Below are 26,045 nucleotides of genomic sequence, written 5' to 3'. Positions count from 1 at the left end.
ATTTGGGGCTCTGCTTTTCAGATCTCAGAAATTCCTGTAATATGGACTTAAAGACAAGTTAAAAATAACACTACATTTCCAGCAGCAAGAATCTAAGAATCAGATGTCACCCCACCCGACCTCAATTAAGTCAGGCAGAAACTCCTGAAGCAGCTGGATGGGATCAAGCAGGGTGTGAAAATCTGTATTCTAGCATCAGGCAGAGAAAAGATCAGTTAGAAATTTCAGTGCGAAGCTGGTTCTGTATGAAGTGGAGAATTTCAAGTGTGAATGTCTGTATGTGTTCGTGCATGTGCTGGGGAAAGTAGGGTTGGCAAGGAAGACAGAGGAGAGCTTTGTGTTCAGTGCTTCCTCTGACACAGCTCAGCCTGTTCCCTATCTCCCAGTTTCACTTCTGAATGTGCAGGAACATGCGGTGGCTCCTTTTTCCCACCATCTTCTTCATCCCTTGTACGCAACAGGTAAGTTCATTAAAAAGAAGGAAAAGATTCCTCCCTTCCTCACCCCGCCCCCGGTTTTAAGTTTTTACTTGCTTAATGACAAAATAAATTTCAGTAAAGCAAATTCCTCATAAAGAATAAGGAGCCATTCCTTACTCCTGCGTAAATTTCATTTGCAGCTTATTTAATGCACCAGTTCTGACTTTAGAATTTTTTTCTCTCTAATTTGTACATTAATATGATAAAGTGGAAGAAAAAAAGCTTTAGGGGAGCTGAAATTGTCACTTTTTTTTATTTATTTATTTTTTTTTATTATAGCACAAATGCTTATCTGATGCAGTCAGAAAGTAACCATTTCTCCATGCTCATATATATTCCAGATATGTATATATATGCAGTGATCTGACTTCAAGCTAGTTTTACAAAGATAAAGGTTCTTGGGCTGTGTTATGCTTTGTCTCTTAGGAGAAAATTTTAAGTCATAGCTTTTGCTGAAGGACGTTGTGTCAAAGGCCAATTTCATGATTTATTTACTTGATTTTGAAAATCCTCTTTATGTGTACGCTGTGTATTTTTCCTTTACAATCAAGATGAATGTCAAGCAGAATTTTCAAAGGGCTGTCTCTCTGCAAAGTTTCTGCATATTTAAAGCCAGACAAAAATAAGCGAACACTACCAATGACACACTGCCTACTTTTGCTGTTTGCTTATTTATGCCATGCAGACCTTGTTAAACCTGTGAAACACATGAAAAGAAACAACAACACATGAAAGATTACTACACAATGGTCTCATTTTCTGATCCACCCAATGGATCAGCAAAATTATGCAGTGGGCACTTGAGCGATGTAGACAGCTTTGGTACAGGAACTTTGGGAAACAAGAATTAGAAAAATATTTGGCCTATTCATTTTACTAGCAAGCTTTAAATTGTCCTTGTAACTTAGCAGATTTTTGAAGATTTTTCAGGTAGACCTTCTCAGTAATTCTGTGATTAAAACTGTCAGGTATTTGCCTGATAGTATCTTTCTTATTAGTAGATTTCCAGTCTCACACCTTTCAGTTGACATGTTTCCCACTCGCCCCCCCCGAAAAAAAAAAAAAAAGAAAGAGAGGAATGACTTGCTTAGGTAGATAGGTCTAAAGCACATTTTAATTTGTAGTACAAATTAAACATATTGATTAAAGCACACGTATTATTTCCTGCTACACATACCCATTTTGAAACATGATATCTGATTTAAGTCATATAACCACATGGCCAAATTCCTAATAATATTCTGCTTAAAAAAAAAAAAAAAGAACAACAAAAAAGTAGCAACAAAGTGAGTTTCCTAAAGCAACGTACTGCTGAACATACTGCTGAGTGGATAGGAAGATCTGTGTGTCTTATTTACAAAACAAGCTTTTAAGAAATTTTGTACTCCAATGCACATTTTAATCAAATTAACGGTATATTTTATAGGAAGGCTTTTTAGGCCTAGGGACCTAAAAAAATAGTAGATTTAAGTTAGTCTTTTCTATATTACTGCTGCATTTAGTTAAACAGGACTACAAGAAATCCCTTATCAGTAAGCTATTAACAAAATAATACATTTATTAAACTATCTTCAGGATACTGCATGGAATACCACATGACATTGTTTGATATTCATTTATTACATGAATTGCGTCTGTGAATTAATATGTATCTTAAAAATCATTCAGCCAAAGGAACTTGAAAGCTATTACTTTGGAGCTTCATTAGTAGTTGTGGATTAAGATATTGTAAGCATACTTGTAAATGACCATGAAAAATGGAAATTAGTGGTAGAAAAAAAGACTTTTAAAAGGTCATTTAGTGTTGATCGTGATTAGGCCAACTCAATTATGCTGCAAGAGCTTTCATAGGATAAGACTTAGGAAATGCTGAATTCTGTGGATGCTTTCAATTTGAAAGCTGAACTGAAAGGAAACCCAGCAGAAAATCCCTTCCTCAGCTTTCCCTTAGCACCTCTGCCAGAGGTTGTTCCTAAATCAGTGGAGTCACAGGTTTGAGGGACAGAGACAAACTGATGGGTGGGGTTTCATGGGCCTGGAAAAGATCTATGGTATATTTTTTTCCTTTTTTTCCTGCAAGCTGTTTTGTGGTACTGGCATCTGATAAGGGGCTGGATCTGCTCTTTCTTTCAATTGCTTGATTAAAGCAGCTCCCAGCCTTTACATTATACAAGTGAACAAGCACTGTGTGTGCCCCCATGTAACTACAGAGCCATCCCTCCATGATTAATAACTATGTCAGTATCTGCATTTCTGCTGAAATCAGCAGCATGAAAAGATTTTATGCTGAGATCTAAGCTGTCTCTGTAAGATGTAGTTTTTCTCAAAAGCAGACAGAATATTAGCTATCTCAAATAAATCCATTCTCACACTGTGCTGACTTAATCTTTCCCTCTGCCTCAGAAAAATAAACCTGTCAAGAATTACTTAGGACTTAAAAAAAAAAAATTAAAAAAGAAAAAAAGAAAAAAAAAAAAGGCAGGACTTCTTAGACAGAATGTGGAAAACAGTAAATTATGCCTAGAAGTTGACTTTCTACTGCTGTTGTGAACCTCTCTGATAGATCTTTTTGCCCTGTAAGCAATAAACACTCATGCAAATATACACCCTTAGAAAATGGTGTATTAAACTCAGTGCAACTACTTCTTACTTGCAGGATTCAGTTTTTGCATCTAGCACAGGAGAATCTGTAGATACATTAATACTCCTTCCCAAAATAGCTACTTAAATTTTTGAGCCAAAGTAGAGCACCAAGAGGTTTGCTATTTTGAAAAGTGTTTGCCTTCAGAAGTGGTACACAGGGCAGTAATGGGATGACAGCAGTGGAAGGACAAAAGCTAATTCATCTGGTTTCTGGAAAGAAGTATTTAAAATAAAGCCACCATCTACTTTAAAACACTTTTTTCCTAGTTGAGCTGTACAACAGGTCTTGTTCTATTCAAGGCAAAGGAAAGACCCATGAATTGTGCTTCAAACAAGCAGCAGGCTCTGCTCACTGGTGGAATGACACATTGATACACGAGGTGACTGATGAAACCAGTCCTGTGTGTTATCTAAATCTCGTGGCATCACACGTTTTGGAACCTGTGAGATGAGAAATGCTATGTGTCTTCATGAAACTTCACAGTTTTTTCCACCCCAACTTTTTTTTATGCTACGCCAGCTCCTCGTAATGCATTCAGCTCTCAAAATATCCCACTGTGTGTAAGTTTTTCCACAGCCCCTTGGTGAAGCCTGGAGAAAAACCTTCAGAAACTACTGAAGTCCATCAGCGCAAGGAGCTTTGCCACTGGCCATGCAGGTGCCCACCTGTGCCAACCTGCACCCCTGGGGTAAGCTTGGTGAAGGATGGCTGTGGCTGCTGTAAGGTCTGCGCCAAGCAGTCAGGAGAGACCTGCAATGAAGCAGCCATCTGTGATCCCCACAAAGGCCTCTACTGTGACTACTCAGAAGATGAGCCTAGGTATGAAACAGGAGTGTGTGCATGTAAGTTGCTCTTTCACATTCCCTTCTTGAAATCCAGGAGGGTGGGACCATATGCAGGTGGATGGTTTGGGAGGAAAGCTCTGCTTGCTGGTGCTGCACAGCTCCATGCTGGGCAATTTATTCTACTTTAGTTCTTTGACTGCTCAGTCAGACAATCTGACTGTAGGGTTGGAATTGTCTTTATACTTTCACTAACGTGCACGCATTAGTGAAACCAGTTCATTGTGCACAAGCCTGTTATTTGCAGACACACTGATGACTGATTTAGTTAGGTGGCTGTGGTTGGGCATAAAAAACTAAAAAGGTTGCTTGGGCTGGGAAGAACTGGGAGCTGTGGATGCTGTAAAGGCTGATGGCTTTATAGCACTCTGCAGGCAGGAAGCACATGCTCCTCTTCCCATAGTAACTGCAGTTTACCCTTTGCAGATCTGATAGCTGTAGGATGTGAGCTCAGTGGAATTTATTATCCTAATGGACAGACCTTCCAGCCAAACCCACTGTATAAGTGCCTCTGTGTCAGTGGTGCCATTGGATGTACACCCACATTCATACCAAAGGGAGCAGCAAGTCCCTGCACCAGGGTCGTGGGCAGAAAGAAGCCTGGACAATCCATCTGTGGGCCTGGACAGCACAAGCAGCTTCAATCAACAAACTACAGGCTGATGTCAGGTGTGCCTTCCTACACTGTTCAACTTTTCCATACACCAGCCTTGCTACATTTGGTGTCCCTGGCTCCAGCAGCCAGGCTGGCAGCATACTGGCAGCACACTGGCAGTTTCTCATTTCTTGCTCAAGGCACTGCCAGGGTGACCGGTCTGTCCCAATTACCCCTTTTACTCTTAGGTCACAGACTCTTTTCTCTAAACCTGATGAATATGAAAAGCAAAAAGCCTTTTGGCTTCTGTCACCAGGGAATTGGCCATTGCTACCTTCAACCCATATTTCTGCAGACATTTACTTACTCATCAGATCAGACCAATTAGGGTTGCTGGTGGGCAGCCACTTCACAGCCTGGGACATTTCGCGTGCTTCAGACCTCTTCTTTCAGTAGAAAGAAGAAAATTATAAAGACTGCCTTGCAGACTTAATAAATTCATAAATCTTCCGGTCACCCTCTCCCTAAAAAGGGTTTTGATCAAAAGCATATGAGTTATCCAGGGAATTCTGCCAGGTTCAGCTGATATTCCCTTTAACCTCACTCTGGCTCTGCTGCTAACATTGTAGTTCTGTTTTCCACTTTAGAGAAGCACTGCTGCCAGAAGCAGACATTCTGGCCCTTCCTTGGCCACAGCTGCCTGCCTTTGTGCTCTCCCCTTCCTTGTGCATGGTCAAGTTTTCATGAGGAAACCCATCCTTGTTATAACTAACCTGGGTGCCAGAATGCTGAGCCATTTACTTGGTAGCAACTTGAATTATGGCCTGAATCATCATAATGAATCAATAAAATAAAAATGAGGATCACAAAACATCAGAAAATCTTCTTAAAAGACTGCTGAGTAAGTCTGTCTGCAGGTAAACAGACCCACTCAAAAAAATCTGAAGTTCAGTTTAGACACCTTCTAACATGTTAGCAGTGGTTTTGAAAGTTAGCAAATATAAAAAGGAAGCTCAACTTCATTTAAAAATCACGGTACAACACCTGTAACTTGACTTGTGTCAAAGCCTTTTTAAGGAAGTATACTTAATGCTGTATATAAACACTCATTAAACAACTCATTTCAAGTGAAGAGGGACTTTATTTCTAGAACACAGATAATCTGACCCAAAAAAGAACATAACATATTGAAAAGAATGACAACCAAACTACTTGCCACCCTGAAATATATTAGTTGGGTTTGTGGGTATTTCAGGTACCTGGAGAACAGCATTAAGTCATCTACTTCATAGAATCATAGAATTGGCTGGGTTGGAAGGGATCTCAGAGATCATCAAGTCCAACCCTTGACCCACCGGTGCGGTTGCTAGACCATGGCACTGAGTGCCACATCCAGTCTCTTTTTAAATATCTCCAGGGACGGAGAGTCCATCACTTCACTGGGCAGCCCCTTCCAATGCTTGATCACCCTCTCTGTAAAGAAATTCTAATATCTAACCTAAACTTCCCCTGGCACAACTTAAGACCATGCCCTCTTGTCTTGTTGATAGAATCATATCATAGTATGATAGAATCATTCACAGTACAGCAATAGACTGAAAAGCTGAAGTCTGACTTCCAGTAACTCCATCAGTGTGTAGGCATCACTGGTGGCTCGTAGTCTGTCTTCAGGAATTTGAATTAACTGCACAGGATAATCTTGAGAAAAGATACCCAGCTTGTAAAGAGCAGGGAACAACAGCCTGTCCCTGGGGGGCTGCATTCTGAAGACCTCTGAAGAGAAGAAGCACCTTGACATCGTTCTCTCAATGAGAGGTGTCAACCCTTTCCTATCCCAGTGCAAGGAGAGGAAACACCAATTTGTGCATGAATTCCATGAGTGCCTCAATGGGCCAATATGTATTTTGAAAAGTCTTTTTTTCTCTTAGTATGGATAACAAGTGATAGATTTCATTTCACCATGTTTGCTTTATTTTTTGGCTTTCCGTGTCATTTCTATTTAACTAATTTAGATATAGAGGGATGTACCTGGGTCATACTTTAAAGCATAATGTGTAAAAACAACTATTTACTTTCCCTTTGTTTGCTGCAGATCTGTGATGGGGTTTTAACCTGCTTGCTGCAATGAGATCTTTAAATAGTTGTCTACTTTCCAGTTATCTTTGTAATTCTGCCCAGATTCCACATAAACAGTTGTGGTTTTTTTCAAAATTTAACCAAGAACTTTTGCATTGCAGTTAATTTTATTTTTTTAGAATATACTCCACCTAATCCATCTCTAATCCATCAAAACCAGGCTTTTTGATGGTATTTAGAAGTGACTGGAAAATTTACTCCTCAAAAAACACACCTAAAGCCTTCACAGCATCTACAAGAAACTGTTATTTATATTTTCAGCACCTCTTTTTAAGCTATGCCTGGCCTTAAACAATTTCAATGTTTCTTCCATTCTGGACATTTCATAAAAATTCCACAGATAACTCCCTTTCATAATTTTTTAATCCCATTAAATTTGGGTGGGATGGTATCATATAAGACATGAAATTTCATAGTCCTTGCTAGGATCTCAATACCCAGCATGAGGATTGAGCTGCCATTCAAATTTACAAAAATTTGTATTACTTTGTTTTTGTTACAAAAGCACCATATAAAAACTAACCCTTTTGGGGCTCTTGTGCTGCATAATGAGTACCTTGCTGTCTTAGCTTACAGAAGCTTACCACTAGTTTTGAAGAAAAAGTGCCTCGTGCAGGCAACCCGCTGGACACCCTGTTCCAGGACCTGTGGCATAGGCATATCCAGCAGAGTCACCAATGACAACAGGAAGTGTGAAATGAAGAAAGAAAAGAGATTATGCTTCATCCAGCCTTGTCTCACCAACATACTGAAGACCATAAAGGTACTCACTAATACACACTCTCCTAATAGAAAAGATTGGAAGTAATGGAAAATATATTAGCAACTACTTATAAAATTACTTCAGGTTTCAGTGTAAACTACAGATGTGTAATTGCAAACAAAACAATAAGAAGTCCAGAAATGTAAGTGCTGCTAGTGCTGTCCTGCTTCTCAGTTACTCAGACCATGCTTTCCATTTGCTCACTGATAAAGAAAAATAAGACATCTTTCAGAAGAGTAATTCAAGCTATTCCTACATAAATGTTGTAATTTTTTTGTTTCATGTTCCATTTTCCACATGTAAAGATTCAGGCTTTTCTTTGTTTTTATATTAGATTCCAAAAGGAAAAACATGTCAACCGACTTTCCAGTTTCCTACGGCAGAAAAACTGATTTTTTCTGGATGCTCAACTACACAAAGCTACAAACTAACTTTCTGTGGGGTGTGCTTGGACAAGAGATGCTGCATCCCTAATAAGTCCAAAATGATCACTGTACAGTTTGAGTGCCCCAATGAGGGCTTCTTTAAGTGGAAGATGATGTGGATAACATCTTGTGTATGTCAGAGGATTTGCAGTGCTCCAGGAGATCTGTTTTCGGAACTCAAAGTTTTATGACAAGTTACATTGTTGCCTGTATCTTACTGCAAGTGCAACAGCACATCCACATCCCCAACAGTTAAGTGTCACCCCCTGCCATGGCAATGTTTATAAGACAACTACATATGTAAATATTCAATAGCACCTGGAAGATGCAAGTAGAAGTGCATCTTTTAAAGTGTAATTGGTTTTATTTGTGGAAATATATCCGTGTGAAGGATGTATACATCTAGTATTGTCAAAATGAGAACTTCTGTAATTAAAAGGCACATAAGGCAGCTTTGTGCCCAGCTGTAATGACAAATACAAGTCAATTCAGAGGTACTCTGACTAACCTAATAGGGAAAAAAGATTACCTTTTAATACTTCACCTATCATTCTTGATTCTCAAATAATGTTTTCTATCATGTATCTGCAAGGATAAAACACATCAATGCTGGATGAAAAAGAAGTGAATTTTAAGCTCAGATTGCTTTTTGAACCTGATAATCTTTATCTAGCATTATGAACATAAAAATGTATTTGTAAGGGAACAAATAAATGAACACTGACTGACAATATAGTAGCAAAACTACAAGGAAATTACTATTTTTAAAATGCTTTCTTAAAAAAAATGCTCTCCATATATGTTATCACAATGCTTCATTGAATAATCCTGGACTTATATACTAACAATTGTGCCTACTTATACACTCACTCCAGCTCTGCTAGATCTTCAGGCTTTAAGAAATCATTATATTGATCCATTCCAGTTCACAAATCTCACTTTCTAAGACAGCCAAGCAACTGGAAACAACTGTACATTTTATTTGGTACAAGTTCTTACAGTAATACAAAAATTTATCTACTCCGGTAATTATAAATATTAAAAGATATATTTTAATTGCATTCTTTTAAATATATAAACTTCGTTCTCCAGACATTGTTACTTCATCATAAGTGCATATTTCACTCAGAGGTATATTTTATTATCAAGTGCAACTCAGCATTCATTATTATGATTAAAAAGTAATTAACATTCCAAGTATAACACTTGAAAAATTTATTGTATTGCATTTTCTGATATTGCCAATTTAGGTATCAACTCAGAATGCTCTAATACAGCTAAGTAAAACGTGGAAGCAAAAATATTAAAAACTATGAACATTCTGAAATTACTACTACCCTGTAAAGTTTAAGAAACCAGTTTCATTAGAGACTGGCTTTCACCTCTGAAAAGACTATGCAGGCTTTTCTGCTTTTCATAGTTGCTAGTATAAAACCAAATGTAGTATCCATGATCATCCTTTGGAGCAAGGCCCACCTTTAGTTTATGTAAGCTGAAAGTCTGAGGGAAGAACTACATTTTTTGGCTGCTACAACCTCTCTTCTCTTTGCAGTGTATGGTGTATGAATTTAAACTTAGGAATATCACTCTTACTCATATCCACCATAATTAGGAGCGTTCTAATCTTTCTTACAGGTGGGGCCTTTCACTTCACTAATACCTCTCAGAGCTGAGGGAGTCATTCTCCCAGTCTCATTTTAGAATGACAATAGCTTGGCATGCTGCAATTCATTCTGGTTAACTGAAGTGGTTGGATTCTTTGGGGAATTTCTTTCCTTGAGGGAGCCAGTTCTTTCTTTAAACAGCTATCTTCAGTCTTGATGGACCTGTTTGAGGCCCACCTTTTGTGGCATCCAGTTCACTGTACTCTTCTATTAGGTCAGACAGAGATGACACTGCTTCAGAAAAACAACTTTGCTCCATCCCATCTATATGCAGGTAATGATGAAGGTGAGCCTAAGAGAGCAAGAAGTTAGGTGTTATCCTTTTACTTGGCACCTACTGACTGATTCAATGAGTATCATTCAGTCTGCACTGAACACGGGAGTGCAGGCATTGTAGAAAGTAGATTTATAGACTTATATCATTGACTTCCTTTGCTTAAATACTTGGCAACTTTAGTAGCAATCTACTATGGAATCCCAGTTGATCATACTAATTTCTTAGACATCTGTCTTTTCATATTCTGTCTGCTTGGCCACAGCTGAACAAACTGTGTATTTAGTTTATGTGGGAAGGTTGAAGGGGGCAAGGGGAGGTGATGCAGGGGTGGCTTTTGTGAAAAAACACCAGAAGCTGCATTCATGTGGGTTAAAGCCAGTGTCTATCTGCTCCAAGATGGACCCAACTGCTGGCCAAAGCTGAGCCCATCAATATTGTTGGTAATGCCTCTGTGATAGTATTTATGAAGGGTGAAAAAATGCTGCATAACAGCTGTGAGAGAAATGACAAAAATGTGAGACAAAACAGACCTGCAGACACCAAGGCTAGAGAAAAGGAGAGAGAGGAGGTGCTCCAGGTGCTGAAGCAGATTCCACTGCAGCCCGTGGAGAAGACCATGGTGTACAAGGCTGCCCCTCTGCAGCCTATGGAAGACCATGGAGGAGCAGAGAGCCACTCTGCAGCTCACGGATGACCCCAAGCTGCAGCAGGTGGATGTGCCCTGAAGGAAGATCTCATGGAAAGTCCTTGCAGGAGGCTCCTGGCAGGAACTGCAGCCCATGAAGAGGAGCCCACAATGGAGCAGGCTTTCTGGCAGGGGGTGCTGGAGTAGTTCTTGAAGTACTGTACCTTGCAGGAGGGACCCCATGCAGGAGCAAGGGAAAAGCATAAGGAGGAAGGACTGGCAGATATGAACTGATACAGACTGATCAGAACCCCCATTCCCCATCAGACTCCGCTGCTCACAGTGGGGAAATTGAACCTGCAACGAGTGTGTGTGTGTGTGTGTATGTGTGTGTGCGTGTGTGTGCGTGTGTGTGCGTGTGTGTGCGTGTGTGTGCGTGTGTGTGCGTGCGCGTGTGTGTGCGTGTGTGTGCGTGCGTGTGCGTGTGTGTGCGTGCGTGTGCGTGCGTGTGCGTGCGTGTGCGTGCGTGTGCGTGTGCGTGCGTGTGCGTGTGCGTGCGTGTGCGTGTGCGTGTGCATGTTGTTTCAGTATTATTTCTTGCCATACTACTCTGTTATTAACTGGGAATAAATTAATATTCCCCAAGTCAAGCTTGCTTTGTCCATGATGGTAACTGGTGAATGACATTCCTACTTATCACAACCTATAAGCTTTTCATCTTATTTTCTGCTCCATCCCGCTGAGTGAGAGAACAGTTTGGTGGGCACCAGGCACCTGGCCAAGGTCAACCCACCATAAACTGGTAGTAAAATCTGTCAGATACTGCCTCATTGCTGAAGAAATTAAGTGTATTGCCTATTAGACACAGATTAATAATGGATGTACCCTTTTTAAGAAGAAGCTGCTTGCCTGATTCCTTAAAAGCTAATACATAATCTTGGGCTGTTACTTTAAACATTCCCTTTGTATTTCCCAATAATGCAAAATACTAATGATTAAGGACTATGGATACTAAGACAATGATGGAGTTGTACCTTTTTCTTGTAGAGCTTCATAAATCTATCTTTAAGTCCAATAAATGTTGGTTTCACACAGGTGTTGTTTGCTAAAGCCAAAAGGGAATGGGAATGGCCCACAGGAGGTACTGAACACAAACCAGTTTTCCAGCCCTCTTGATTCCAGGAGACAAAGTGCAGCGAAGGTTTCAACCTGTAGTGCAAAAATTTACAGTTACCTAGGGAAAGTAACAGCACAAAGCTTAAATTTCCTTAGCTAACAAAGAGTTTGAAAGATAAAAATTAAGCTTTTGGGACCAAGACAGTTATAACTAGATAACTAGCATTTTGCATAAGACATTTTAGAATTCAGACTAAAACAGCATGTCTATTTTAAATTCAAATGGCAACCACTACCTCTGTTTTGTTAATTTAATGTCTCAGGATTTAAAAAGTAAATATAAACACCTGTTTCTACAAAAGGGACTGCAGGCACTCCAAGATTTAGGAGAGCAGCAGGTTAACACTGTGCAGGAACAATCAGCATACCTATAGTTTTGAAGTAAAATGCTTGCAGTACTCAGAAGTTTTCCCCATGTGTCTCTGTGTACCTGTAAAATCCATCCTGTATGTGAAGCTGGCCTGCCTTTCCTTTTTTAACTATGTTGATCAACAGCATAGAAGGCAGAAAACAGTGCTAACAATAAAGAGCTGTTAAAATAAGGGAAATGTCCTATCTACACAAAAGTAACCATGAGAGCAGACTTCTGTGCAGGCAGCAGGTGCCAGGACTTGCCGGGTGATGGGCCCGGACGGTGCTCGCCCCGCCTGTGCCCAGTTGGGGCTGGCCCAGGTGCGCATACCCGGGATCGGCAGGGTGTGGTTCCTGAGCAGGCTCCAGAGCCAGGCGGATTGAAGTTAGTTCTCTGATACTAACCCGAACCAACACTAGCTCGATTGACTCTGTTCGCGAACTGAGCTCGCGCCCACGGCGAGATTCGTCTCACGCAACATCTGGTGGAGAATGCGTTTCGTCCGAAAGTGACCCTTCTCCACAGACCATTCGATACCCCGAAAGATTCGGGTAAGAGAAACCTTTTCTTCTCTTTGACATCGACATCAGTAAAACCGATGATGGGATCCTATGCAAGCAAACCTACCAGCACCACCGTTGCCGAGCAGATTGTAGCCCAGGCGGAAAGGCGGGAACCCCTCCGCTACCCAGGTCCTGAGACCGCCTGGGACCTCTGGGGGGAGGTGTATAATCTGCAAGTCTCCACTATAAGGAGACCAAAGGCGACATTATTGGTGCGGACAACACCTGGCGGGTCGTTTGCAATCTATTAGCTGTTATGAAAGCCGAAATAGAAGTGGCAATTGCCACCACCGCGGCTCCATTACGAAAGACCGAGGCATTTCCCCCGAAGGAAATGCCTGCTGCAACCCCCTCGGCACCACCCGTCGAGGGGGAGGAGCCCGAGAGAGCGCCAGCCGCGACCCCTTCGGCACCACCCTCCGAGGGGGAGGAGCCTGAGAGAGCGCCAGCCGTGACCCCCTCGGCGCCACCCCTGGAGGAAGGAAAAAACGAGCAAGTATGTCTGGGGCTGACCAGGGGCAAGCCTGCCATAAAGGGCATATCCGGGAAGCCCCACCAAACCGTGACCGAACTCCTATCGGATATCGGCCTGGAAGTCGAAACACCGGAAAATGATGGGGCGGAAACCGCGGCTTGCAGCACCTCTGGCTGCCGCGGAGAGTTACCCCTGCCGCCGCCCCTGGCCCCACGGAAGGCTGCAGAGAAAAAAGCAGCCCCTCAACCAGCGGCAGTATCTGCGCTGGAAGACAAGATATCGGCCCTGCAAGACCAGGTCACTCGGGCCGTGCAACTAATAGAGAAGCGGGACGTCGAACATCGCCCAGCTTTTCAGCAGTACAGGAACCCACCCACCCTGACGGACGACGAGGATGATGTCCCGACCCCGCCGCGGCAACCTCAAAACGCCCGGGGCGCTACTACCAGCTCTGAACAACGAGGCACCACGCAACTAAGATCCTCGCGTATTGGTCATCTTTTCCCCCATAAAAACTTAAAAAAAAAAAAAGAGGAGGGAAATGTAGGCAGCAGGTGCCAGGACTTGCCGGGTGATGGGCCCGGACGGTGCTCGCCCCGCCTGTGCCCAGTTGGGGCTGGCCCAGGTGCGCATGCCCGGGATCGGCAGGGTGTGGTTCCTGAGCAGGCTCCAGAGCCAGGCGGATCGAAGTTAGTTCTCTGATACTAACCCGAACCAACACTAGCTCGATTGACTCTGTTCGCGAACCGAGCTCGCGCCCACGGCGAGATTCGTCTCACGCAACACTTCTGTTCAGAAAAAACTCCTAGTATAGAACCTATTGCCCAACACCCCTTACTGGCAAGAGACCTCTGGAAAGCTGAGCTTTGCTTTCTTTTGTGCTTTTGAGAATGGGAGGAGCAGCACAGGGACATCTAGTCAGCTCTGTTTTTGGAAATCCAAGAATGCTGTGGCTTATACTTACTCATTAGTAAACTATTTTCTTAAATTCTGAAATTCAGGAAAACATTTGAGTAAACTGAATTAGTATTCAAATTCTTCAGAAAAGCAAGAGTGCTGGAATTACAAACCTTTCAATATTTCTGCGAAGATCTGAAACTTGCACATTTCCTCGGACAAGAAGTGCACAGGCAAGGTAGAGGCTGTGCTTTGGATCTGCTTGAATGAGTTGATGATCTCTACTAAAAGCATCTGAAAACATCTGATCCAACCTAGGTGGAAAGAAAACAAAAAGTTAGCTATTCATTAAAGCAGGCTACGAAATTTCTTCAAAATGTCCCTCTTCAGGGTTTGAAAATTCACAAAAATCTGGAAGTAAAGGTGCAGTTAACCCAGGGCCATGAATAACAGGAAAGAGATTCAAACCTTTGTGTGTACATACATTGACACTAGTAATTTTTTTTAAAACAGACTATGTTCATTTTCCTTGTCTTCTCTCATGTTACAACCTACTGTTGAGTCTGAAGTCAGAAAAGTGGATAGAAACTTCCTTTATTAAGGAAATTTTAGGTCAATGGTTACCAAGTATTAAAATATGTAGCAGAATTTAAATACTTGAGGTTCTGGTTAGGGCAGTTTGAGCCTCACTGTTTGTGAAAGATCTGACGACGAATACCTAAGTACTGCTGACTGTTATAGAACTGTCTGTTACACTTTACCATTTTAGAATATCAACGAATCATAAAACTGCATTAATTTTGATCAATGATTTAGGAAAAGACAGACTATATTAATTAGAACTCTGTCATGAATGCTTCAAAAGATGACACAACAGGTCACATTCTTCCTCTCTTCACGTCCTTAAGCAAATTCCACTGTGCTTTGCGATATCAAAGATAGTGTCTACAGGAGGTCTCTATGAACCTGCAATATCTAAGCTATTCTTTCAATTTGTTCCAAACTTCTCTATCATCTTCATCTATCATCCCTACTTCTTTTTCTATACCTCTGCCACAATCTGTCTATTAGAAAGCAAATAAATACGGGAGACAAAAAATGCTACTGTTCCCATCTCATTCCAAACCATGATTGATGGAGTATCTCCCCATGGCCTGTTACCTTCCTTCCAGCACTGTATTTTTCCCTAAGGATATGATTTCAGGAGATACAACTGATTGTCACACCTTACTGTCACTGAAAAGGTGTGATCCTGCCCTCTTCTCCTTTTTGCATTCCTCCATCACTAACCTTTAGGTGTCTATGTAGATGGACCTTTTGTTGACTGAATTTAGCTCAGGGAAAAAAACACATGAAATCCATTTGCACTGGTTATTTTTCAACATGGGATAATTAATCTCACAAAATTTGACAAGTATAATCTGAATGTTACACTAAGCTGTTAAATAGGTTCACTGCATCTCTAGCCTGATGCCATTACTTCCCAAGGAGTTTAGTTTTAATTCCTTGTTCGTCTTTACAGCATTTTGTGAGTGAGCTGCAGATAGGTACACAACTTGTGGTGTGGTTTCTAAGTAATACATTTTTTCCAAGAGAAACATTTCCCAGCAGAGGTAACTAAAATACATTTCAATTTTACTTGCTTAATATTACAGAGAAAAGAGACAAAGGATGTTCTCAATATCAGCAGGATGAATTTGAAAATATGGAAAACTTAATGCTTGTAGTTTTACTACAGGAAAAAACTTTAAAAATGAAAACTATGAAAGAATCAGAAAATAATCTTCAAGTGTAAAGCTTCCATAAGAACTTTTTCTTACCTTCTAGAAGGTACATTAACGTCAGCCAGTGTATACAGAGGAGTCAAGCTTGAAACCAAGTAATGAAGTCGAGGAAATGGAACCAAATTCATGCTGATTTCATTAAGATCCATGTTGAGGGAACCTTCAAACCTGGCAGAGCTGAAAAATTAAACAGCTGTTATAAACCAAGCAAACTACTTTTATAAGGTAAACACTCATTATGTCTATTTTAAAATTGTTCCCTACAATAAAACGGTAAATAACGGAGCATCAACAAACTGTTCACGTATATTAAGCTTTCACGTTTCATGTTTACCAAGTTTTCCTGTGCAATATGCTCTAGGTCATCTTGCTTTAATGGAAGAGTTGGGCTAGAGCTCCAGATATCCCTCCAACTCTGAAAATTCTGCAGATCACATTTGTCAGTAAAAATGTCATAGCTTATTTCCTTAAACTTCTCATAATCACCAGGAATAAGACCTTATATTTCCCCTATTGTAGTCTTTAGCATGGATATTCAGTATGTGGACATAGCTGCTGAATACCAGTTCTAATAAAAAGGATATAACAAAATGTGCATATCTTAACATAACAGTCAAGTTGTTTAAAAGAAAAGCAGACCAGTATCTATGTGGTGCTTTCAAAGGATGGGAAAGCATTCCATAGACAGCATATCAACAGTTGCATTTAACCAGTTGGATAGTGCCCTGTGACATACGAAGAACGTGTTGTAACATTCAGCAATATGCTTATATTACCTTATCGGCCTGACTGCGTATGAAAGGGCCACCGCTACTCTCAATAAACGGCAATACTTTGATTCTATTCATCTGCGAGTTGTCCACTCCGCTCTTCCCGACAAACGGTGCCCCAACAGGGACCCTGAATTGCTGGGAGATGCGTCACGCGACGGTTTATCTGGACGTCGGGAAACGGGGGCGGGAGCTGACACTGCTTGGCAATCACGGCAGGACCTGCAAGCGAGCTGGCCACTCACCCCCCCTAACGTAGGCACGGCAAACCTAAGGCAAATTCAGAGGCGGCAGTGCCGTGACTACGTAGTATACTCTCTGAGAGAGGGATTCCTGGTAATCCAAAACGGATCCTGGAGCTGTGCTTTTACACCATACTGGTGTTGGCCACAGTCTCCATATTTGCGCTCTTCCCAGCCAATCATCGGGAAACGCCAACGGGAGTTGGCCCTGCCTGGCAATCGGAGCAGGAGCTGGAAGGGAGCTGCCCACTCACTCCCGTAAGGTAGGCCCTGCGGCAAACCTCAGGGAAACACAGACAGAGGCAGCAGTGTCGTTACTAGATACACCGACGAATGCTCACAATATGGACTCGACCTCTAAGCAGTTCTTTCAGACGCCTAAAATACCCCCACCAGCACCTGCGGGGCCTATACTCATTCAAGCTCAGCCAACTGTGCCACTTGACCCTGTGCTTCTGACAAAAAGTAAAATGGGACCGAGAAGCAAAACCAAAAGCGACTGAAAACACCACCACCACCAGAATCGTCGGAGGACCCAAGAGGACAGAAGCCAGAGAACACGGGCGAGGAATCTCACAATGCAGACTCCCCGGCTCCTGCCCGCCTGCCGCGGCTCCCGCACGCTCTGCTGCCGCTGCCTTCCTCTCCACCTCCACCGCCTGATTTATCTTCTTGACCACCGCTGCCTTCCATCTCTCCTGCGCTTCCCCTCTCAACACTGGCAACGCCTGCTTTAGAGCAACAACCAAAGGCAGAACTGGGACTCGGAGACAAGCAAAATGGAAGACACTATATTTCTGCCTATAAACCTTCTCTGACTTCAGTTTCAAGACTGCCCATGGCTACAGCAACACCACAACAATCTGACTGTTTCCAAATACTTCCAAATACTTTAAAAAGGAGGAGAATTATATCAAATGGAAAACAATTAATTTTTTCTGAGTTGATGCACGACTGTATGTTTGCACCACAGACCACCTCTACAGTACTACTTTCAAAGAGGAATAACCTGTCACTTTACCTTGTCAGGTTCAGCAGCAAGTTGGCTACAATATTATTCATTGAGTCAAATGGCTTCTCTGGTCCAATTTTTGCAGTGCCAGCACTTGATGTTACGAAGCTGGTTTGCTTCACAGTTGAACCCAGCTTCCCAGAATTGATCATCTGATGAATTTTATTAACTATATCAAACAGAGACTTTAAGAGAAAAAAAAAAACAAAACAACATAGAGAAAGTCATGAGGACACATCTTTCAAAATAGGTACCTCAGTTTTTCATTTCAATTTGTCTTAAAGAAAAAGCTAAAATATGATACTGTTAATTCAATGATTATACTTTGAATACATCCGAGTCCAACCTTTTATCAATCCCAATTGGTTCTAAAAGTCTGTTCCTTATATATCAGAAACATGTACACAGCTTGACTCAGAAGTTTGAATTTTATGGAACTACTCAAAATCCTTGTCTTCTAAAATTATGCTGTAAAGTCTTATAATTCCCATGAAAGTAAAAATATGTTCTTTAAATATATTTTACTTTGTCTTGCTTTTCTTTCAAAGAGGAAGACAGCTATCAAGGTAAATTCAGATGAGTCTAGTGGTTTGTGTGGTCAGTTATGCTCAAGATGCCCATATCATTAATGAATAATGTCCAGTTTATTGCAATGTAGTTAGTCACCTCCCTTGCAGGCCTCTGCTAATACTATGCATAAATTAATTGCTAAAAGAATAAGACAATCATCCTCAGTAAACAGAAGCTTCTCTCTGTTTACCTTGAAATAGACATGAAAAGCATCACACTACACTCCTTTGAAGGTGCAGAGAAACTGTTTAGTGATACTTAGAATTTTACAAGCCTGCAAGTGGCTTAGGAGTTCAATTATTATTTTGAAAAATTCAATTGTCCTTTTTAAGAATTGGCACCTTAATCAATGCACAAAAGGAAAAAACAGTTCCTATGTGCAATCTAATAATAAAAAGAAAAAGCTTACTGAAATAAAATATTCTTACTTCATTCTCTATTGGTAGTACACAGTCTGCATGTTCATTAAGCTCCTTCATAGCCAGAACACTGTTATATGGAGACGTAATAACATCATCTTCACCAGAGGGATAAACTGAAGTAACAAATCTATATACTTCTGGGAATTCATCCTCAAGCAAATTTAGTACAAAAGTTCCAAGACCAGATCCTGTCCCTAATTATGAATGAAGAGAGAATAAGATAAAAGATTCCCCATGTTATCATAAGCCTTAAATCTCATATTTCAGAAACACGCAACTTTTTAATTATATATATATATATATGTATGTATATATATATATATATATATGAATATTTTCTGAAGCATTTGGCTGAGAGTGGAGGCTACTGAGATGTAACTTCAGGCAGTAATATTTTCTGACAGACAGAAAAATAATTAAGTGACAAAAGTATTCCCTGTAATATACCAGACAGAATGATGTATCCAAACTTAAAAAATTTCTGCAAACAAAAAAGTCCTGTGACATAATGAACGTTTTTCTGACCTAGTATTTTTATTTCTTATTTTTAAATTTTTAATTTGAATTATGACATAAAACATGTTTAAAAACCCTTAACTGCCCTAAACAATTATTTACTTTCCTTTTGGAGTTCTATGCATTTTTTTCACTGTCTAGTCAAAAGAGAATAACTGGTTTCCCCCAGCACACATTTTTTTCCCCCACTAGCATCAAGCACATAGCACCGAATTCAAAATAGAGAACTAAATGAGGGACACAAAAAAGGCCCTTGACAAAAATCTTGCTTTATATTAAAAGCTATCTTCTCTCTCCTTTTCCACATCATAACCAGTTATAATACACTCTCTTCATGTTTCTGGGGAAGGAAGGCTTAGTAGTAAAGTAACAACAATATTGTCACTTCAAGGGATTCTCTCTCCTGATTTATTTACAAAGCAGCTTGAGCAGATTAAAGGAAGAAAAATAGTTTTCTAACCTTGCTCAACTTTAGAAACTCTCCTTCAAAACTTTTGGAAAACTCCTTCTGCATGATCTGAAGTAACTGGCAGTGCTTTGAGGACACTGTCCCTTCTTCTGATCAGCAATACCTCAGCATTTCCCTGTATCTGGTGCCTGTATTTAAAAATGTAGCTGTATTTTTGTTCTGGGTAGCAATTACCTTAGTTCATGATTAGGGTTCCTCAGTGCTCTAACAAAAAATAATAAAAAATTACAGGTCCACTTAATTGGACTTAATTTTTTAATTCTGCGTTATTAATCATGTGTATTATATCATCAGTCTTCTTTTCAAGACTCAGGATTTTCTTTTTCACCTGTGCAATCATATTAACCATAAAAAAAAACTACTTACCACCACCCATAGAATGAATTATAAAAAAACACTGTAGACAGTCACAATGTTCTGCAGTTTTCCTCAGCTTTTCCATGATGCTTTCCCGGTACTGACAGCCATATAGCTTATGACCTACAGCCCTGAAGATATGAAAAGTACTTTAAAAAAATTCCAACAATCAATCTTTCAGTTTTTTATTTTAACTCCCCCTGTCTGATATTTTACAGTCCAGAGCTGGGTGCAACTCCTGTGTGAGCTGCTAAACTGTGACTACATAATGTGAATATGGGAATCAGGACATGGTTTTCATTTTGATGAGGCAAGCAGCACTAAACTCACAGCTTTGGAGTGCACACTTGTCCTTGTACTGATAAGAAAATTAACTCTTCTACTGGATGATAAAACTGTAATTTTGAAATGAAAGTTACATGTTCCTTCACAATAAGGCTATCCCCATGAAGCATGTGTACTCATTTACATTTTAGTATGCAAATCAATTGCTTCCACTTGTAAAAAACCCCAAACAGTTGATTTATACCAAAACCAGCTCATTTTCAACGCAGATGCATGCTAGATGGTACAGTTACAGGATGCTTTATTCCCTGGTTTGCACTCTTACAGTACATTTACTAATGATTTGCTTTCTAGTCTGTAATACACTGAATATTATTAGAGTCACATAAAGGGTCTTGGTGAAAAACTGGGATTTATTATTTTAATCTATGTTTTTCTGAATTTCTCTTTTTGGTAGTATCATTTATATGCACAAAGCCAGACTCTGTGGTGCTTCAAAATCAGAATTTGTTCATATATCTCATTTCCACACAAGGTGCACAGTCTCAAACTAGATTATGGCTTTAACTGAGCAATGGGAGCAGCTGAACACCAAAGAAACAAAAATAAAAAGCATGCTCTTTTGAAAAAGAAAATAAAAAAGAGGAAGAAAAAACAGACAAAATCAGAATTATCCTCCTGTAAAAGGTTTTTCAAAGCCCTCCTCCAGGCAACAGCGACTCCAAAGTTTACTGGGAATAGGCTACAGCTCCCCAGGTGCAGCAGAACAAACTAGAAAGCTACTCTTATAATTCCCCATTTCAAATGCCACCTAATTAGTTGCTATGAAATGCTTTCTGAAGAGGTTCTCACCAGTTGTTTCCTGAACCAGAAACATCTGTGATAAGCTGCTTGCTATCAAATACATCCCTCAATGGGCCCTGCAGAATTTCATTTACCACACCCTCTTCCATATCAATCAACAGCGCCTTTGAGAAAGGAAAGAATTAAAATTCAGTCAGTAAGCAAGCCACTCTTCAAAATAATCACACAAAGAAAGATTCAGTTTATATTGTAAATAACTTTGTTCTTTTTACTGTGCTACACAGAAACTTCTAGTCAACACCTAGACAAACAGAAGATCAACTAGATTCACCTTGGCTGATTTACTAGAAGTTGGCAAATGGGACAGTGTTTCAGATTATTAAATTTTGTTAAAATTACACTAAGTTTTATGCTTCAAATTTTCTTGCTTCTTAATCACTTAAGACAACTCAAAGAAACTAATTCCTTGGAAAATACAAATAAAAACATGGTTGGTAACATCTACAACAATTTTATTACAATTCTAAGTTAAATTACTCAACAAGACTGTCAGCAACCAAACTGAACCATAAAAGTCACAAGTTTTACTATTCAAAGTAGTACTTACAAGCATACACAACTATAAAAACCTTATGAAAATTTTTACAGAGATGGACATAAATATGCATTGTAAAAAGAATGACTTTTATAGATTGCCTTACTCGTGCTTTTAAAGAGCAGATTTTTCCTTTGGAAATGTCAGGACCATCACCACCACTTCTGGAAAAAAAAAATATCCAAGCTCAGAATTGTAATAGAAAATAACACAATACATATTAGAATAGAATTTCCTCCTCAGTCTTATGTGTTTAGAGGACTCTTATAATGAAAACAAAGAGAAACACTTGAACATGCTGCTAAGAAATTCCTTAAGTAATGAAATTACAAAACAAAATCTCAATCAGAAATATCTTAAGCGATACTTCAGGAAGCTGAAAAGATAAGTACTGAAAGTTAAGTCTCAGCTACAGGCTCTGCTCCGAGGTAATTCTACAAGCACTACCAAAACCTGAGAGGGGTATCTTCTATTCAGCATGTGGTATGTCTGCATCCTATGACAGAACACGGTACCACTACCATTTCCGTGTCCAGCACTGCATTACTGCACAAGGTGTGAAAGCTGTGTAACTGCACCAGATGCTTCCCCTGAGATGAGCAGCTCACAGCAGCCTTCAGCACTCATGAGATTACTCTAACCTACACGGCTCCCTATACCAGTCCACCCTACCACTAATAAATCCAGCTAGAGAAGTTCTATTTCTCCTCAGGGACTAATAAAACTCGAAGTGGAAGAAAAATGACTGAAATCAACACTTCCTTCTCTTATGATTGTCTTTGTGATCTTTTGTGCCAGCCCATACTTTCAATTACTTTGATTCAATTGCTGAAAAAAATCCTTGCATTCCCTAGAATCCCCTAGGCTTAAGACATGCATTTCTCGCATAAAATCATAGATATGCAGAAACACGTTTCCAATATTATCCAGTTTAATAAACACTGTAACAGAAGAAAAGCCTCTCTGGTTCTGCCAGAGTGTTGCTTATAGTTGTTTCTGACAGGACAACCCACCTGGATTAATTATTTTTGAACCACAGTATGGCAAAGGATAGATGGCTGAAGTTTGTCACTGTATGAGTTTTATGCCTGCAATGACCTGTAAGGTGAACCAGTCCTTTCTGATAAAACTGAAACAAACCCCACAAAAATAAGAAAGGGCCAAAATTAAAGCCTGAGCAGAAGAATTTGAAACTTCTCTCCCTAACTAAATTATGGTTCAAGGCTGCAGTTAAAAGCAGGAACTATTTCAAAAGGAAAATGAAAAATTCCTGGAACACAAAAGATTTGAAGAACCATTCTTTTGTTTCACAGACAGGGAATTCTGCCTTGAATCTTCTACAGTATTGAGGTAAATCCTCCCTCCTTAGAGACAAAAAGCAGATGTTTTTATTGCAGACAACTTTTCAGTTACATATTTGGTGACTTCACTGGGCACTTACAGAAACATAGGCACTGATTAAAAACAAATTTTCTTAGTTACAAAGAAACACCAAAAACCCAAGACATTCTAGGAAATGCCCACAAGGAAGTGCAATGATGAATTCCAATGCACCTGCATATTCTTTCAAAGAGGTAAATTTTGAAACAAAACAGTTAGTATTTCAATGTAGTTAAAACTGCATGCTATGCTGCAACCTAGCCATATGATGTAAAAAACAGAGGGTGATCAAGAGCATTTTAATAAATAAAAACACAACAGTAATATTCAAGTGCACAACTACTTTATTTGTGCTTTTGTAACCGATAGATCAGAGATCACTGAATGCTCTTAATGGTATGAATTGGGTAACTTCCAAAAAATAAATATCACTCCCATATTATTCAGATAAAAGTGATTTAAAACTGACATAACCTTTTCTGACTACTTCGTGTACAATTCCTCTTACAACTCTTCAATAAATGTGCTAAGCTGACATTCAGAAGGCTTGCAGCCTGATCATGAATCACAACAGCAAAAGCTATCAGATCCTCACTGCCCATTTCTGGGACAGAAGGAAAACAATCCCCAACTCTTTCAATACCTCTAACTAATGCAGTAACTAATTAAAAAGGAAAGGTAAAGCTAGCATTTTGAGGAGAATGAAAAAAGCCAAAACTTTTTCTAGCACAGACTGTGACATGAGACCAAGAAAACTGTAAATTAAGTTAGAATTGTTGATCTACTTGCGTAAAAGTCATGAACTGCTTGTTAAAAAAGACTTACCTTGTATCTATGTTCCTAAAGAAACTGCTCAATGCTTCATCATAAATTCCTTTCTAAAACAAAACATGATACATAGTGTCATAAATTCTCCATAGAATAATTTAAGTTGGAGGAGATCCCTCCTCTCAAAACAGAAGGGACATTTATGTTGACTCCAACTAGCTCTAGTTAGCACTCACTGAAGAACAATCAGCTTCATATTAAAAAATTTCAGGAGCATGTAACTAGGAAATTATATTTTCAGCACAAGATTAAACAACTCCTCTGCCTTAATTTCTAAAGATTTAGGATTTTACTGAACATCCCAATGTAATTATTGAGTATCTGCTGTTTATCTGACTCAGTTAATCAGTGAAACACACCCAGTTGTGTCCATGATGTGCTAAAGTGCTGGAAAAGGAAAGTGCATTACACTGCATATGCAGTTCTTAAACTTCATGCTGAGGGGTGGTGTGGAAATGACTTACCTTGCCATAAAGCTAAAGACACCTGGCAAGCCAAAATGCTTTAACATTATTTTTAAGACTGCTAACCATACTGCTAAGGGCCTTAAGAAGCAGAATTTGCAAGTCACTGTTGCCTAGAATACTAAAACCAAGAGGTTCTCCATATGCACACAAACTTCATCCATTGCCTTTTTACAGCAGAAGGCATGGAGAAGGACTACTCATCATTACCTGTTAACATACAGAGCTTACGAGGAAAGAGAATCTTTAGAGTCATGACAAAACCATTGTATCTTTGACGAGGGTACTCAGCACAATCCTATACCCTCTTAAGTACTATTTGGGTCAGCACAACAGTGAACTGAGTCTGTACTACACCATGCAGCAGGTGCTAGCACGAAAGGGGTGGGTTTTGGTGGGCTGTTTTCCTGCCAGCGGCCAAGAACCTGCACTGGAGAACCCTGTTTTCCCTGACTGCCTCAAAACCGTCAGCAAGCAGGGAGACATGCCAGGCCTGAATCCGAAACGAAACAGCTTAAAAACCTGGGGATACTTTTTTGTTTTTCACAAAGTGGCCCTAACACGATCAAACAAAACACACTGCTTTCCAGCCACAAGAAAACACAGGGAGCCAGGGCCACTGCGGCCTCCCCACGGCGAGAGCGGCAGCCGCCTCGCTCCCTCGGTCGCGCCGCCCTCCTCACGCCGGGAAGGGCCAGGGGGAGGGCAGCGGCGCCGTTACCTTGTTGACGGCAGCGTGCTCCCGCAGCGCCAGGTCCCAGAAGCGGCAGCCCACCTGGTTCCCGCACTGGCCCACTGCAAAGGGGGAGAGACAGGGATCAGGCACAGAGAGGGGGGCGAGGGGGCGGAGGCCAGCGCCACAACCCCTTACCCTGCACCACCACCGACTGGGTCATGGCGGGGCGGCTGCCTGCTCTTTCGAACTCGGCGCCTTAACGGCCGCGGCGGAGCGGGATGAGGTGGCGGCGGGAGGTCTCTATCGACGGAGCAGCCACCTCACTCCCCCGTCTCCCCTGCGGTGGAACGTCCCAGCCGTTGGTTTCGCCGCCGGCGCTCGCCTCCTACCCGGGGCGAGTGGAGCGTTCCACTAGGGAGCGGGGGTGTGTGTGGGGGGTAAGCTGTGCCGGGCTGGCGTGAGGGGCGGGGCGTCCCGACGGCCGCAGGGCTGAGGGGAAGGCGGTTGGGTGTAGTTCCTGAGGCCGGTGGTGGCGGCGGCTTCTTAAAGGCTCAAGGTTTTGTTTAAAAGTGTGCACTGAGAGCAGCTGAGGAAGCGGCGAGGTGTCTGTTCGCCTGTTTGGCGGTACGGGAACTTGGTGGGGTGCAGTTTTGAGGGTGAGTTTGCCGGGGGCTGCGCGGTTTCTGGTGAAACCCGAATACAGGTGGCACCTAAAATGAGGTCTTTCTAAGGAAAGCATAAATATGTGCGCGAAATCCATTGCATGACTTTTAACAGCTAAGAAGATGTTACAGGTTTTGTTTCCCCCAGATTATTTGTGGTGAAATATGCCAAAACATATGAAAATAAAAGTTGAGTGAAAAAGTGGTCGTGGAAATCCTGTAATGACCTGCCCTCCCATCAGGCCTGCAAATTATGTCCTTTAAGATCAATTTCATATTTCTTGTGCTGATAATTC

The 26,045-nt window shown here is 40.8% G+C and overlaps 2 protein-coding genes across 5 annotated transcripts; one reads left to right on the top strand and one right to left on the bottom strand.

Moving 5' to 3' along the window:
- The first annotated feature begins 391 nt into the window (after nucleotides 1–391).
- Nucleotides 392–9,081, top strand: CCN6 (cellular communication network factor 6). The gene is made up of 5 exons (XM_071741139.1): nucleotides 392–461; nucleotides 3,689–3,965; nucleotides 4,392–4,634; nucleotides 7,266–7,459; nucleotides 7,794–9,081. The coding sequence occupies exons 1-5, from the start codon at nucleotides 399–401 to the stop codon at nucleotides 8,073–8,075; spliced, it is 1,059 nt and encodes a 352-aa protein (XP_071597240.1). The 5' UTR covers nucleotides 392–398; the 3' UTR covers nucleotides 8,076–9,081.
- On the bottom strand, nucleotides 8,683–25,578 carry TUBE1 (tubulin epsilon 1). Of its 4 annotated transcripts, none has more exons than XM_071741135.1 (12): nucleotides 25,283–25,578; nucleotides 25,133–25,206; nucleotides 23,945–23,997; nucleotides 21,846–21,903; nucleotides 21,193–21,308; nucleotides 20,065–20,186; nucleotides 18,720–18,907; nucleotides 17,731–17,906; nucleotides 15,734–15,874; nucleotides 14,087–14,227; nucleotides 11,485–11,659; nucleotides 8,683–9,840 (listed from the first exon to the last, which is right to left on the bottom strand). In XM_071741135.1, exons 1-12 carry the CDS (start codon nucleotides 25,305–25,307, stop codon nucleotides 9,682–9,684), a joined length of 1,428 nt encoding a protein of 475 aa, XP_071597236.1. In that variant the 5' UTR covers nucleotides 25,308–25,578; the 3' UTR covers nucleotides 8,683–9,681. The 4 variants fall into 4 exon arrangements, with proteins under 4 accessions (XP_071597236.1, XP_071597237.1, XP_071597239.1 ...); XM_071741136.1 differs by having other exon boundaries at nucleotides 25,300–25,578; XM_071741138.1 differs by lacking the exon at nucleotides 23,945–23,997 and having other exon boundaries at nucleotides 25,283–25,572.
- Between the last annotated feature and the right edge of the window lie 467 nt (nucleotides 25,579–26,045).

The sequence above is a fragment of the Heliangelus exortis genome, chromosome 3, assembly GCF_036169615.1.
Source record: "Heliangelus exortis chromosome 3, bHelExo1.hap1, whole genome shotgun sequence".
Lineage (NCBI taxonomy): Eukaryota > Metazoa > Chordata > Aves > Apodiformes > Trochilidae > Heliangelus > Heliangelus exortis.
This window is presented reverse-complemented; position numbering and strand designations above follow the sequence as displayed.

Bases quoted from the DNA above. Each gene is read 5' to 3' on its own strand.
- CCN6 (XM_071741139.1), top strand. From the start codon at position 399: ATGTGCAGGAACATGCGGTGGCTCCTTTTTCCCACCATCTTCTTCATC. The intron at 4,635-7,265 runs GTGTGCCTTCCT...TTGCTGTCTTAG, and splicing joins AAACTACAGGCTGATGTCAG to CTTACAGAAGCTTACCACTA. The intron at 7,460-7,793 runs GTACTCACTAAT...TTTTTATATTAG, and splicing joins ACATACTGAAGACCATAAAG to ATTCCAAAAGGAAAAACATG.
- TUBE1 (XM_071741135.1), bottom strand. From the start codon at position 25,307: ATGACCCAGTCGGTGGTGGTGCAGG. The intron at 11,660-14,086 runs GTTTGTAATTCC...TTTGCACTACAG, and splicing joins CTTCGCAGAAATATTGAAAG to GTTGAAACCTTCGCTGCACT. The intron at 9,841-11,484 runs GTACAACTCCAT...TTGCTCTCTTAG, and splicing joins TGAAGCTCTACAAGAAAAAG to GCTCACCTTCATCATTACCT.